Source organism: Coturnix japonica, chromosome 25, assembly GCF_054131305.1.
Source record: "Coturnix japonica strain WE chromosome 25, WE-NBRP24, whole genome shotgun sequence".
NCBI classification, from domain to species: Eukaryota; Metazoa; Chordata; class Aves; order Galliformes; family Phasianidae; genus Coturnix; species Coturnix japonica.
In genome coordinates this window covers 133656-149781 of record NC_140687.1, presented here as the reverse complement: position 1 = coordinate 149781, position 16126 = coordinate 133656, and the positions used below count along the sequence as shown (strand labels likewise).

Sequence of the window (16126 nt, the reverse complement as noted above, 5' to 3'; positions counted from 1 at the left end):
GAGACCCATAGAGACCCATAGACCCCATAGAGCCCCATATACCCCATCGAGACCCCATAGGGACCCATAGACCCCATAGAAACCCCATAGAGTCCCATAGAGACCCATAGAGACCCTATAGACCCCATAGAGACCCATAGAGACCCCATAGACACCTCCCGACCCTATAAATCCCCTATTAATCCCCTCTATCGGCCCACTAGAGACCCCGTTGGGACCCATAGACCCCATAGCGACCCATAGAGCCCCATAGACACCCATAGGGACCCCATAGAGACCCCATAGAGATCCATAGAGACCCATAGAGGCTCATAGAGCCCCATAGACACCCATAGGGACCCATTGAGACCCATAGAGACCCATAGAGACCCATAGAGACCCATAGAGACCCATAGAGACCCATAGGGACCCATAGAGACCCATAGAGCCCGATAGACCCCATAGACCCCATAGAGACACCATAGAGATCCATAGAGACCCATAGAGACCCATAGGAACCCATAGGGACCCATAGAGACCCCATAGTGCCCCATAGAGACCCATAGGGACCCATAGACCCCATAGAAACCCCATAGAGTCCCATAGAGACCCATAGGGACCCATAGAGACCCATAGACCCCGATAGACCCCATAGACCCCATAGAGACCCCATAGAGACCCCATGGAGACCCATAGAGACCCCATAGAGACCCTATAGACCCCACAGAGACCCATAGGGACCCATAGAGACCCATAGAGACCCATAGGACCCCATAGACCCCATAGGACCCCATAGAGCCCCATAGACCCCATATAGACCCCATAGAGACCCCATAGAGACCCATAGGGACCCATAGACCCCATAGAAACCCCATAGAGTCCCATAGAGACCCATAGAGACCCCATAGAGACCCATAGAGACCCCATAACCCCCCCGACCCTATAAATCCCCTATTAATCCCCTCTATCGCCCCACAGGTATCAATACCCGTCACTGGAGCAACTGGCCGAGACCATCCCCTACATCCTACAGCACTTCAGGTGAGTCTATGGGGCCATATAGGGCCAGATAGGGTCATATAGGGTCATATAGGGCCTATGGGGCCATATAGGGCCAGATAGGGCCATATAGGGTCATATAGGGCCGAATAGGGCCTTATAGGGTCTATGGGGCCATATAGGGCCGTATAGGGCCGTATAGGGCCATATAATGTCTATGGGGCCATATAGAGCTATATAGGGCCATATAGGGTCTATGGGGCCATATAGGGCCATATAGGGTCTATGGGGCCATATAGGGCCATATAGGGTCATATAGGGTCACATAGGGTCTATGGGGCCATATAGGGCCATATAGGGTCATATAGGGTCTATGGGGCCATATAGGGCCATATAATGGTCCTTATAGGGCCCTATAGGGCCATGTAGTGTCTATGGGGCCATATAGGGCCATATAGGGTCATATAGGGCCATATAGGGTCCTTATAGGGGCCTTATAGGGTCTATGAGGCCATATAGGGCCATATAGGGCCATATAAGGCCATATAGGGCCATATAGAGCTATATAGGGCCATATAGGGTCACATAGGGTCTATGGGGCCATATAGGGCCATATAGGGTCTATGGGGCCATATAGGGCCATATAGGGCCATATAGGGTCCTTATAGGGGCCATATAGTGTCTATGGGGCCATATAGGGCCATATAGGGTCATATAAGGCCATATAGGGCCATATAGTGTCTATGGGGCCATATAGGGCCATATAGGGTCTATGGGGCCATATAGGGTCTATGGGGCCATATAGGGTCTATGGGGCCATATAGGGTCATATAGGGTCATATAAGGCCATATAGGGCCATATAGGGTCTATGGGGCCATATAGGGTCATATAGGGTCATATAAGGCCATATAGGGCCATATAGGGTCTATGGGGCCATATAGGGCCATATAGGGTCTATGGGGCCATATAGGGCCATATAGGGCCATATAGTGTCTATGGGGCCATATAGGGTCATATGGGGCCATATAGGGTCATATAGGGTCATATAGGGCCGTATAGGGCCATATAGTGTCTATGGGGCCATATAGGGCCATATAGGGTCCTTATAGGGGCCTTATAGGGGCCTTATAGGGTCTATGGGGCCATATAGGGCCATATAGGGCCCTATAAGGCCATATAGGGCCATATAGGGTCTATGGAGCCATATAGGGCCATATAGGGTCTATGGGGCCATATAGGGACCTTATAGGATCATATAGGGACCTTATAGGATCATATAGGATCCTTATAGGGCCATATAGTGCCGTATATGGCCATATAATGTCTATGGGGTCATATAGTGTCCTTATAGGGCTGTATAGGGCTGTATAGAGCCATATAATGTCTATGGGGCCATATAGGGCCATATAGGGCCATATAGTGGTCCTTATAGGGTCATATAGGGCCATTGAAGGTCCTTATGGGGTCAGGGTCCTTATAGGGTCCTTATAGGGTCCTTATGGGGTCCTTATGGGGTCGGGGTCCTTATACGGTCCTTATAGAGTCCTTATAGGGTCCTTATAGGGTCCTATGGGGTCCTCATAGGGTCCTTATGGGGTCGGGGTCCTTATAGGGTCCTTATAGGGTCCTTATGGGGTCCTTATGGGGCTGGGGTCCTTATAGGGTCCTTATGGGGTCCTTATGGGGTCAGGGTCCTTATACGGTCCTTATGGGGTCCTTATGGGGTCGGGGTCCTTATACGGTCCTTATGGGGTCCTTATGGGGTCCTTATGGGGTCAGGGTCCTTATAGAGTTATAGAGTCCTTATAGGGTCCTATGGGGTCCTCATAGGGTCCTTATGGGGTCGGGGTCCTTATACTGTCCTTATGGGGTCTTTATAGGGTCCTTATACGGTCCTTATGGCGTCCTTATGGGGTCAGGGTCCTTATACGGTCCTTATGGGATCCTTATAGGGACCTTATAGGGTCCTTATGGGGTTGGGATCCTTATAGGGTCCTTATAGGGTCCTTATAGGGTCCTTATGGGGTCCTATGGGGTCCTCATAGGGTCCTTATGGGGTCGGGGTTCTTATAGGGTTCTTATGGGGTCCTTATAGGGTCCTTATGGGGTCGGGGTCCTTATAGGGTCCTTATAGAGTCCTTATAGGGTCCTTATGGGGTTGGGGTCCTTATGGGGTCCTTATAGGGTCCTTATGGGGTCGGGGTCCTCATAGAGTCCTTATAGGGTCCTTATGGGGTTGGGGTCCTCATAGGGTCCTTATAGGGTCCTTATAGGGTCCTTATAGGGTCGGGGTCCTTATAGGGTCCTTATAGGGTCCTTATGGGGTCAGGGTCCTTATGGGGTCCTTATGGGGTCCTTATGGGGTCCTTATGGGGTCGGGGTCCTTATACGGTCCTTATAGTGTCCTTATAGGGTCCTTATGGGGTCCTTATAGGGTCCTTATAGGGTCCTTATAGCGTCCCTATAGGGTCCTTATAGGGTCCTTATGGTGTCGGGGTCCTTATAGGGTCCTTATGGGGTTGGGGTCCTTATAGGGTCCTTATGGGGTCGGGGTCCTTATAGGGTCCCTATAGGGTCCTCATAGAGTCCTTATAGGGTCCTTATGGGGTCCTTATGGGGTCGGGGTCCTTATACGGTCCTTATAGTGTCCTTATAGGGTCCTTATGGGGTTGGGGTCCTTATAGGGTCCTTATGGGGTCCTTATAGGGTCCTTATAGGGTCCTTATAGCGTCCCTATAGGGTCCTTATAGGGTCCTTATGGTGTCGGGGTCCTTATAGGGTCCTTATGGGGTCGGGGTCCTTTTATAGGGTCCTTATAGGGTCCTTATGGGGTCAGGATCCTTATAGGGTCCTTATAGGGTCCTTATAGGGTCCTTATGGTGTCGGGGTCCTTATAGGGTCCTTATAGGGTCCTTATAGGGTCCTTATGGGGTTGGGGTCCTTATGGGGTCCTTATGGGGTCGGGGTCCTTATACGGTCCTTATAGAGTCCATATGGGGTCCTTATAGGGTCCTATGGGGTCCTTATAGGGTCCTTATGGGGTCGGGGTTCTTATAGGGTCCTTATGGGGTTGGGGTCCTTATAGGGTCCTTATGGTGTCGGGGTCCTTATAGGGTCCTTATAGGGTCGGGGTCCTTATAGGGTCCTTATAGGGTCCTTATGGGGTCGGGGTCCTTATACGGTCCTTATAGGGTCCTTATGGGGTTGAGGTCCTTATAGGGTCCTTATAGGGTCCTTATGGGGTTGAGGTCCTTATAGGGTCCTTATAGGGTCCTTATGGGGTCAGGGTCCTTATAGGGTCCTTATAGAGTCCTTATAGGGTCCTTATGGGGCTGGGGTCCTTATAGGGTACTTATGGGGTCGGGATACTTATACGGTCCTTATAGAGTTATAGAGTCCTAATAGGGTCCTTATAGGGTCCTATGGGGTCCTCATAGGGTCCTTATGGGGTTGGGGTCCTATTGGGTCCTCATAGGGTCCTTATTGGGTCGGGGTTCTTATAGGGTCCTTATAGGGTCCTTATAGGGCCCTTATGGGGTCTTTATAGGGTCCTTATAGGGTCCTTCTGGAGTCAGGGTCCTTATAGGGTCCTATGGGGTCCTCATAGGGTCCTTATGGGGTTGGGGTCCTTATAGGGTCCTTATAGGGTCCTTATGGGGTTGGGGTCCTTATACGGTCCTTATAGAGTCCTTATAGGGTCCTTATAGGGTCCTATGGGGTCCTTATAGGGCCCTTATGGGGTCAGGGTCCTTATAGAGTCCTTATAGGGTCCTTATGGGGTCAGGGTCCTTATAGGGTCCTTATAGGGTCGGAGTCCTCATAGGGTCCTTATGGTGTCGGGGTCCTTATAGGGTCCTTATAGGGTTGGGGTCCTTATAGGGTCCTTATGGGGTCCTTATGGGGCTGGGGTCCTTATAGGGTCCTTATGGGGTCCTTATGGGGTCAGGGTCCTTATACGGTCCTTATAAAGTCCTTATAGGGTCCTTATAGGGTCCTTATGGGGCTGGGGTCCTTATAGGGTCCTTATAGGGTCCTTATGGGGTCGGGGTCCTTATACGATCCTTATAGAGTCCTTATGGGGTCCTTATAGGGTCCTATGGGGTCCTCATAGGGTCCTTATGGGGTCGGGGTTCTTATAGGGTCCTTATGCGGTCCTTATGAGGTCGGGGTCCTTATAAGGTCCTTATAGGGTCCTTATGGGGCTGGGGTCCTTATAGGGTCCTTATGGGGTCCTTATGGGGTTGGGGTCCTTATAGGGTCCTTATAGGGTCCTTATAGGGTCCTTATAGGGTCCTTTTGGGGTCGGGGTTCTTATATGGTCCTTATAGAGTTATAGAGTCCTTATAGGGTCCTTATGGGGTCAGGGTCCTTATAGGGTACTTATACGGTCCTTATGGGGTCCTTATGGGGTCAGGGTCCTTATAGGGTCCTTATAGGGTCCTATGGGGTCCTCATAGGGTCCTTATGGGGTTGGGGTCCTTATAGGGTCCTTATAGGGTCCTTATGGGGTTGGGGTTCTTATAGGGTCCTTATAGGGTCCTTATAGGGTCGGGGTCCTTATAGGGTCCTTATAGGGTCCTTATAGGGTCCTATTGGGTCCTCATAGGGTCCTTATGGGATCAGGGTCCTTATAGGGTCCTTATAGGGTCCTTATAGGGTCCTTATGGGGTCGGGGTCCTTATAGGGTGACCTATTATGGGATGGGGGGGGGGTTCGACCCCATCCCATCCCCTATTAAATCCTATTGACCCTATAACTGAAGCCTGAAGAGCATCATTGGGATGGGAGTCGGGGCTGGAGCCTTCGTCCTGGCCAAGTATGGGGTGAGTTGTGGGGTCTATGGGGCGGCTATGGGGCGGCTATGGGGCGGCTATGGGGTCTATGGGGTCTTTATGGGTTCTCTATGGGGTCTATGGGGTCTATGGGGCAGCTATGGGGTCTCTATGGGGTCTATGGGGTCTTTATGGGACGGCTATGGGGTCTATGGGTTGATTATGGGGTCTGTGGGGTCAGTATGGGGTCTATGGAGTGGTTATGGGGTCTATAGGGTGAGTATGGGGTCTATGGGGCAGCTATGGGGTGGCTATGGGGTCTACGGGGAGGTTATGGGGTCTATGGGGCAGCTATGGGGCGGCTATGGGCTCTATGGGGTCTATGGGGTGAGTATGGGGTCTATGGGGCAGCTATGGGGCGGTATGGGGTCTATGGGGTCTATGGGGCAGCTATGGGGCAGCTATGGAGTCTATGGGGATGGCTATGGGGTCTATGGGGTCAGTATGGGGTCTCTATGGTCTCTATGGGGTCTATGGGGCAGCTATGGGGTCTATGGGGTCAGTATGTGTTCTATGGGGACAGCTATGGGGTGTGTGGGGTCAATATGGGGCCTATGGGGTCAGTATGGGGTCTGTGGGGAGGTTATGGGGTCTATGGGGTCAGTATGGGGTCTATGGGGACGGCTATGGGGTCATGGGGTCTATGGGGTGGCTATGGGGCGGCTATGGGGTCTATGAGGTCTGTGGGGTCTCTACGGGGTCAATATTGGGTCTATGGGATGGCTATGGGGTCTATAGGGTCCGTATGGGGTCTATGGGGTCAGTATGGGCTCTATGGAGTCAGATTGGGGTCTATGGGGTCTCTATGGGGTGTATGGGGTGGCTATGGGGTCTATGGGGTCTCTATTGGGTCTATGGGGTCTATGGGGCAGCTATGGGGTCTATGGGGACAGCTATGGGGTGTATGGGGTCAATATGGGGCCTATGGGGTCAGTATGGGGTCTATGGGGAGGTTATGGGGTCTATGGGGCAGCTATGGGGCAGCTATGGGGTCTATGGGGAGGTTATGGGGTCTATGGGGCAGCTATGGGTCTCTATGGGGTCAATATGGGGTCTATGGGGTCTATGGCATCTATATGAGGTCAATGGGGTCAATATGGGGTCTATGGGGAGACCATGGTTTCTATGGGGGGTCTATGGGGTCTATGGGGTCAATATGGGGTCTACGGGGCAGCTATGGGTATCTATGGGGTCAATATGGGGTCTATGGGGTCTCTGTGGTCAGTATGGGGTCTATGGGGTCTATATGGGGTACTTGGGAGGACCATGGGTCTATGGGGTGTCTATGGGGTCTGTGGGGTCAATATGGGGTCTATGGGGCAGCTATGGGTCTCTATGGGGTCAATATGGGGTCTATGGGGTCTATAGGGTCAGTATGGGGTCTATGGGGTCTATATGGGGTATTTGGGGGGACCATGGGGTCTATGGGGTGTCTATGGGGTCTGTGGGGTCAGTGTGGGGCCTATGGGGTGGCTATGGGGTGAGTAGTGGGGTTATGGGTTCTATGGGGTGGCTATGGGGTCTATGGGGTCTCTATGGGGTCTATGGGGTGGCTATGGGGTCTATGGGGTCACTATGGGGTCTATGGGGTCCCTATGGGGTCTATGGGGTGGCTATGGGGTCTATGGGGTCTCTATGGGGTCTATGGGGTCACTATGGGGTCTATGGAGTCTCTATGGGTCTCTATGGGGACTATGGGGTGGTTATGGTGCAGCTATGGGGTTTATGGGGCCAGTATGGGGTAAGTAGTGGGGTCTATGGGGCGGCTATGGGGTCTCTATGGGGACTATGGGGGTGGTTATGGGGTCAATATGGGGTCAATATGGGGTCTATGGGGTGGCTATGGGATATATGGGGTTCTATGGGGTCTCTATGGGGTCAATATGGGGCCTATGGGGTGGCTATGGGGTCTCTATGGGGTCTCTAGGGTGTCTATGGGGCAGTTATGGGGTCTATGGGGTCTATGGAGTCTATGGGGTCAATATGGGGCTCTATGGGTTCTATGGAGTCTCTATGGGGTCTATGGGGTCTCTATGGGGCTCTATGGGGCTCTATGGGGTGGCTATGGGGTCTATGGGGCTCTACGGAGTCTATGGGATGGTTATGGGTTCTGTGGGGCTCTATGGGGTCTCTATGGGTCTCTATGGGTCCCTATGGATCTCTATGGGGCCTATGGGGCGTCTATGGGGTCAATATGGAGTTATGGGGTCTATGGGTCTCTATGGGGTCTCTATGGGTCTCTATGGGTCTCTATGGGTCCCTATGGGTCTCTATGGGTCCCTATGGGTCTCTATGGGGCCTATGGGGTGTCTATGGGGTCAATATGGAGTTATGGGGTCTATGGGTCTCTATGGGTCTCTATGGGTCTCTATGGGTCTCTATGGGTCCCTATGGGTCTCTATGGGTCCCTATGGGTCCCTATGGGTCTCTATGGGTCCCTATGTGTCTCTGCCCCATTGCTGCCCCACAGCTGCTTCACCCCGATGCTGTGGAAGGTCTCGTGCTCATCAACATCGACCCCAACGCCAAAGGATGGATGGACTGGGCTGCTCACAAGGTGGGGCCGCTATGGGGCGCTATGGGGTGTCTATGGGGTGTCTATGGGGTGTCTATGGGGCTCTATGGGGTGTCTATGGGGCTCTATGGGGCGCTATGGGGTGTCTATGGGGCTCTATGGGGCTCTATGGGGTGTCTATGGGGTGATATGGGGCTCTATGGGGTGTCTATGGGGCTCTATGGGGTTCTATGGGGTGATATGGGGCTCTATGGGGTCACTATGGGGGGATATGGGGTGTCTATGGGGTGTCTATGGGGCTCTATGGGGTATCTATATGGGGTGCTATGGGGTGTCTATGGGGCTCTATGGGGTGTCTATGGGGCTCTATGGGGCACTATGGGGTGCCTATGGGATGTCTATGGGAATCTATGGGGCGCTATGGGGTGTCTATGGGGCTCTATGAGGCTCTGTGGGACTCTATGGGGCTCTGTGGGGCTCTATGGGGTGTCTATGGGGTGATATGGGGCTCTATGGGGCTCTATGGGGTCACTATGGGGGGATATGGCGTGCCTATGGGGTGTCTATGGGGCTCTATGGGGTGTCTATGGGGCTCTATGGGGCGCTATGGGGTGTCTATGGGGCTCTATGGGGCTCTATGGGGTGTCTATGGGGCTCTATGGGGCACTATGGGGCGCTATGGGGTGTCTATGTTGGGGTGTCTATGGGGCTCTATGGGGTGTCAATGGGGCTCTATGGGGCACTATGGGGTGCTATGGGTTGTCTATGGGACTCTATGGAACTCTATGGGGAGCTATACGGTGTCTATGGGGCTCTATGGGGCTCTATGGGGTGTCTATGGGGCTCTATGGGGCTCTATGGGGTCTTTATTGGGCTCTATGGGGTGTCTATGGGGTTGTCTATGGGAGCTATGGGGCGCTATGGGGTGCTATGGGTCTCTATGGGTCCCTATGGGTCTCTATGGGTCTCTATGGGTCCCTACGGGTCCCTATGGGTCTCTATGGGTCTCTATGGGGGGATATGGGGTCTCTATGGGTCCCTATGGGTCCCTATGGGTCGCTATGGGTCTCTATGGGTCTCTATGGGTCCCTATGGGTCTCTATGGGTCTCTATGGGTCCCTACGGGTCTCTATGGGTCTCTATGGGTCTCTATGGGGGGATATGGGGTCTCTATGGGTCCCTATGGGTCTCTATGGGTCGCTATGTGTCCCTATGGGTCTCTATGGGTCTCTATAGGTCCCTATGGGTCCCTATGGGTCTCTATGGGTCTCTATGGGTCTCTATGGGTCCCTATGGGTCTCTATGGGTCTCTATGGGTCCCTATGGGTCTCTATGTGTCTCTATGGGTCTCTATGGGTCTCTATGGGTCTCTATGGGTCTCTATGGGTCTCTATGGGTCCCTATGGGTCCCTATGGGTCTCTATGGGTCTCTATTGCAGTTGTCCGGCCTGACCTCGTCCACCACGGAGCTGATCATGGGGCACCTCTTCACTCAGGTCTGTACTGGTTTATACTGGTCTATACTGGTTTAGACTGGTCCATACTGGTCCATACTGGTCCATACTGGTCCATACTGGTCTATACTGGTCCATACTGGTCTATACTGGTCTATACTGGTCTATACTGGTCCATACTGGTCCATACTGGTCTATACTGGTCCATACTGGTTTATACTGGTCCATACTGGTCCATACTGGTCCATACTGGTCTATACTGGTCCATACTGGTCTATACTGGTCTATACTGGTCTATACTGGTCCATACTGGTCCATACTGGTCTATACTGGTCCATACTGGTTTATACTGGTCCATACTGGTCCATACTGGTCCATACTGGTCTATACTGGTCTATACTGGTCCATACTGGTCCATACTGGTCTATACTGGTCTATACTGGTCCATACTGGTCTATACTGGTCTATACTGGTCTATACTGGTCCATACTGGTCCATACTGGTTTACACTGGTCTATACTCGTCTATACTGGTCCATACTGGTCCATACTGGTCCATACTGGTCTATACTGGTCCATACTGGTCTATACTGGTCTATACTGGTCTATACTGGTTTATACTGGTCTGCCCCATAGGAAGAAGTGGCGGCTGCTGCCCCCCCAGTACAAGAAGTGAGAGAGAACATGGAGAACTGCCCCAATGTGGGGCTGTACTGGGCCATGTACAACAGGTTTATACTGGTTTATACTGGTTTATACTGGGTTATACTGGGATATACTGGGTTATACTGGGATATACTGGGATATACTGGGATAGACTGGGATATACTGGGATATACTGGGATATACTGGGTTATACTGGGATATACTGGGATATACTGGGTTATACTGGGATATACTGGGTTATACTGGGTTATACTGGGATATACTGGGATATACTGGGTTATACTGGGATATACTGGGTTATACTGGGTTATACTGGGATATACTGGGTTATACTGGTTTATACTGGTTTATACTGGTTTATACTGGTCTATACTGGTTTATACTGGTTTATACTGGTTTATACTGGTTTCTATAGCCGCGGTGACCTGGGCCTGGAGCGCAATGGAGCCAAGACATTGAGGTCTGTAGCCCCGCCCCCTTCAACCCCATTGGCCAATGAAACCCCGTCTCATTAGCATCTTCCACATCCCATTGGTTGCCTCTCATTAAGTCCCGCCCCCTCCTTTATAACCTTGCCCCTTCTCATTAGCATAGCCCCGCCCCCTCCCACACTCTATAGCAGCCATCTCATTAGCATAGCCCCGCCCCTTACCCCTTCTATAGCCCCAGCTCATTAGCATAGCCCCGCCCCTTCCCCCTCTATAGCAGCCATCTCATTAGCATAGCCCCGCCCCTTTCCCTTCAATAGCAGCCAGCTCATTAGCATGGCCCCGCCCCTTTCCCCTTTTATACCTCTCAACTGATTGGCATGGCCCCGCCCCCTTGGCTTTATACCCACCCATAGCAATCAACTCATTAGCATAGCCCCGCCCTCTTGGCCTTAAACCCTGCCCCCTTCTTACTAAGCCCCACTCCTTCCATAGCCGCCACCTCATTAGCATAGCCCCGCCCCTTCCCCCTTCTATAGCTCCATCTCATTAACATAGCCCCGCCCCCTTGGTTTTAAACCCACCCAGAGCACCCACCTCATTAGCATAGCCCCTCCCCCTTGGCTTTAAACCCCGCCCCCTTCTCCCTAAACCCTACTTCTTCAATAGCACCCAGCTCATTAGCATAGCCCCGCCCCATTAAGCCCCGCCCCCTTCCTTAGCAGCCAACTCATTAGCATACCCCCTCCTCCTTGGCTTAAAACCCACCCACAGCACTGAACTAATTAGCATAGCCCCGCCCCCTTAAACCCCGCCCCTCCCACAGCACCCAACTCATTAGCATAGCCCCGCCTCCTTGGCGTTATCCCTCCCATAGCAACTAGCTCATTAGCATAGCCCCGCCCCCATTGGCTTTAAACCCCGCCCCATCCCCAATGCACAGCAATGACCTCATTAGCATAGCCCCGCCCCCTTTTCCAGGTGCCCCGTCCTATTGGTCGTCGGCGACAACTCCCCCCACGAGGACGCTGTGGTGAGTGGGCGGGGCTTAATGCCCATATATGGTCATGTGGGCGTGGCCTATGCCATATAAGGGCAAGTGGGCGTGGCCTATGCCCGTGTATGGCAGTGTGGGCGTGGCCTATGCCCATATATGGGTGTGTGGGCGTGGCTTAAGTCCATATATGGGCCATGTGGGTGTGGGTGTGTCCTATGCCCATCTATGGTCATGTGGGCGTGGCCTAAGTTCATATATGGTCACGTGGGCGTGGCCTATGCCCATATATGGTTGCGTGGGCGTGGCCTAAGCCCATATATTGCTCTAGGGGCGTGGGCTATGCCCATATATAGCCATGTGGGCGTGGCCTATGCCCATATATGGTCATGTGGTCGTGGGCTATGCCCATATAAGGTCACGTGGGCGTGGCCTATGCCCTTATATGGTCATGTGGGCGTGGCCTATGCCCATATATGGACAAAAGGGGCGGGGCTAATGGCCGCCATTTGCAGGTGGAGTGCAACGCCAAGCTGGATCCAACCCAGACTTCCTTCCTCAAGGTGGGGAATAAGCCCCGCCCACCTTTGTTCTGATTGGACCGTTCATCCTGTTAGCCCCGCCCACTTCCGGTTAACCCCACTTCTTGTTATCCCGGCCTACTTCCTGTTTAGCCCCTCCCACTTCCTGTTAAGCCCTTCCACTTCCTGTTAAACCCACTTCCTGTTCTCCGGGCCCACTTCCTGTTTAGCCCTTCTACTTCCTGTTTAGCAATCCCACTTCCTGTTACCCCCTTCCACTTCCTGTTTAGCCCCTTCTACTTCCTGTTTAGCCCTTCCACTTCCTGTTTAGCCCTTCCACTTCCTGTTAACCCCTTCCACTTCCTGTTAAACCCACTTCCTGTTATCCAGGCCCACTTCCTGTTTAGCCCCTTCTACTTCCTGTTTAGACCCTTCTACTTCCTGTTATCCCAGCCCACTTCCTGTTTAGCCCCTTCCACTTCCTGTTAATCCCACTTCCTGTTTACCCCTCCCACTTCCTGTTAACCCCACTTCCTGTAATCTCCTTCCACTTCCTGTTAACCCCTCCCACTTCCTCCTTCTCCCATCCACTTCCTGTTACCCCCACTTCCTGTTAACCCCACTTCCTGTTAACTTGGCCCACTTCCTGTTGACCCCTACCAATTCCTGTTAACCCCACTTCCTGTTAACCCCCCCACTTCCTGTTATCCCCTCCCACTTCCTGTTAACCCCTTCCACTTCCTGTTAAACCCACTTCCTGTTATCCGGGCCCACTTCCTGTTTAGCCCTTCTACTTCCTGTTTAGCCCCTTCTACTTCCTGTTTAGACACTTCTACTTCCTGTTTAGACCTTTCGACTTCCTGTTTAGCTTTTCCACTTCCTGTTATCTCCTTCCACTTCCTGTTTAGCCCCTTCTACTTCCTGTTTAGCCCTTTCACTTCCTGTTAAGCCCTTCCACTTCCTGTTAAACCCACTTCCTGTTATCCGGGCCCACTTCCTGTTTAGCCCTTCTACTTCCTGTTTAGCAATCCCTCTTCCTGTTATCCCCTTCCACTTCCTGTTTAGACCCTTCTACTTCCTGTTTAGTCCCTTCCACTTCCTGTTTAGCCCTTCCACTTCCTGTTTAGCCCCTTCTACTTCCTGTTTACCCCTCCCACTTCCTGTTATCCCCTTCCACTTCCTGTTTAGCCCTTCCACTTCCTGTTAACCCCTTCCACTTCCTGTTAAGCCCCCCCACTTCCTGTTAAACCCACTTCCTGTTATCCTGGCCCACTTCCTGTTTAGTCCTTCCACTTCCTGTTTAGCCCTTCTACTTCCTGTTATCCCAGCCCACTTCCTGTTTAGCCCCTTCCACTTCCTGTTAATCCCACTTCCTGTTTAGCCCTTCCACTTCCTGTTATCCCCTCCCACTTCCTGTTAACCCCACTTCCTGTAATCTCCTTCCACTTCCTGTTAACCCCTCCCACTTCCTCCTTCTCCCATCCACTTCCTGTTACCCCCACTTCCTGTTAACCCCACTTCCTGTTATCCCCCTCCCACTTCCTGTTAACCCCACTTCCTGTTAACTTGGCCCACTTCCTGTTGACCCCCCCCACTCCCTGTTAACCCCTTCCACTTCCTGTTAACCTCACTTCCTGTTAACCCCCCCCACTTCCTGTTAACCCCTTCCACTTCCTGTTACTCCCACTTCCTGTTAACCCCACTTCCTGTTACCCCCACTTCCTGTTATCCCATCCCACTTCCTGTTAACCCCTCCCACTTCCTCCTTCTCCCATCCACTTCCTGTTAAGCAACCCCTCCCACTTCCTGTTTACCCATCCCACTTCCTGTTACCCCCACTTCCTGTTAACCCGGCCCACTTCCTGTTTACCCTTCCCACTTCCTGTTTATCCCTCCGACTTCCTGGTTACCCCTCCCACTTCCTCTTACCCCCACTTCCTGTTACCCCCACTTCCTCTTACCCCCACTTCCTGTTACCCCCACTTCCTGTTACCCCCACTTCCTGTTACCCCCACTTCCTCTTTACCCCATCCACTTCCTGTTAACCCCACTTCCTGTTACACCCACTTCCTGTTAACCCCACTTCCTGTTACCCCCACTTCCTGTTAAATCCACTTCCTGTTACACCCACTTCCTGTTAACCCCACTTCCTGTTAACCCCCCCCACTTCCTGTTAACCCCCCCCACTTCCTGTTAACCCCACTTCCTGTTAACCCCCCCCCCACTTCCTGTTCTCCTCCCATAGATGGCGGATGGCGGCGGCCAACCACAACTGCGCCAGGTGAGAAGGGGGCGGGGCTAAAACAGCAGGGGGGCATGGCCTGCATAATGAAGGGGGCGTGGCATATATAATTAAGGGGGCGTGGCCTGCATAATGAGGGACATGGCCTGCATAATGAGGGGGGTGTGGCCAGCATAATGAATGGGGCATGGCCAGCATAATGAAGGGGACGTGGCCTCCATATTGAGTGGGCGTGGTCTGCATAATGACCTGCGCTGTTTGCATAATGAAGGGGGCGTGGCCTGCGTAATGAAGGGGCGTGGTCTGCATAATGAAGAGGGTGGCCTCTATAATAGAGGGGGCATGGCCTGCATAATGAGGGGGCGTGGCCTGCATAATGAAGTGGAATGAAGTGGGCGTGGCCTGCATAATGAAGGGGACTTGGTCTGCATAATGAAGGGGGCGTGGCCTCCACAATGAAGGCGGTGGTCTGAATAATGAAGGGGGCGTGGCCTGAATAATGAGGGGGCGTGATTTGCATAATGAAGGGGTGTGATTTGCATAATGAGGGGTCATGGCCTGCATAATGAAGGACGTGGTTTGTATAATAAAGGGGCGCGGTCTATATAATGAGGGGCGTGGCCTGCATAATGAGGGTTATGTGGTCTGCATAATGAAGGGGCGTGGTCTGCATAATGAGGCGGGCGTGGTTTGCATAATGAGGGGGGCGGGGCTAAAACAACAGGTGTGTGGCCTGCATAATTAGGGGGCGTGGCCTGCATAATGAGGGGGCGTGGCCTGTGTAATGAAGGGGGCCGTGACTGCATAATGAAGGGCGTGGCCTGCATAATGAAGGGGGCGTGGCCTGCATAATGAAGGGGGCGTGGTCTGCATAATGAAGGGGGCGCTGCCTTCATAATGAAGGGGGCGCGGCCTGCATAAATGAGGGGCGTGGTTTGCATAATGGGGGGGGGGGGGGGGGGGGGGGGGGGCGTGGTATGCATAACGAGGGGGCGTGGCCTGTGTAATGAAGGGGACCGTGACTGCATAATGAAGGGGCGGGGTCTGCATAACAAAGGAGGCGTGGCCTGTATAATGAAGGGGGCGTGGCCTCTGTAATAAAGGGGCGTGGCCTGCATAATGAAGGGGTGTGGGTTGCATAATGAGGGGGGCGTGGCCTGAATAATGAATGGGGCTCCATAATGAAAGGGCCGTAACCTGCATAATGAAGGGGGTGTGGCCTGCATAATGAAGCGGCGTAATTTGCATAATGAATGGGGCGTGGTCTATATAATGAGGGGGGCGTGGCCTATCCTAAGCCCCGCCCCCTTCTCACTATTGGCTCCTTTTTTCCCCCTATAGCCGGCCAAGCTGACCGAGGCCTTCAAGTACTTCGTGCAGGGAATGGGATACAGTGAGTTTATGATTCATTAATTAACGAGGGGGAGATTAATTAACGACTTGGGTGGGGTGGCTCATTAGCATAAAGGGTTCTTAATTTGCATGTGTGTTTTTAG

General features: G+C 52.6%; 1 protein-coding gene across 1 annotated transcript in view; it reads left to right on the top strand.

The window, feature by feature from the left end:
- The window catches only part of LOC107307287 (protein NDRG2-like), a 42239-nt gene that overhangs the window by 18655 nt on the left and 7458 nt on the right, over positions 1–16126 (top strand). The window contains exons 5-14 of the mRNA XM_085523915.1: positions 958–1020; positions 5742–5802; positions 8282–8368; positions 9766–9822; positions 10416–10510; positions 10861–10905; positions 11855–11906; positions 12383–12430; positions 14634–14669; positions 15972–16023. Of these exons, the coding sequence (XP_085380041.1) occupies positions 958–1020; positions 5742–5802; positions 8282–8368; positions 9766–9822; positions 10416–10510; positions 10861–10905; positions 11855–11906; positions 12383–12430; positions 14634–14669; positions 15972–16023 (596 nt within the window). The remainder of the gene's footprint in view (positions 1–957; positions 1021–5741; positions 5803–8281; positions 8369–9765; positions 9823–10415; positions 10511–10860; positions 10906–11854; positions 11907–12382; positions 12431–14633; positions 14670–15971; positions 16024–16126) is intronic.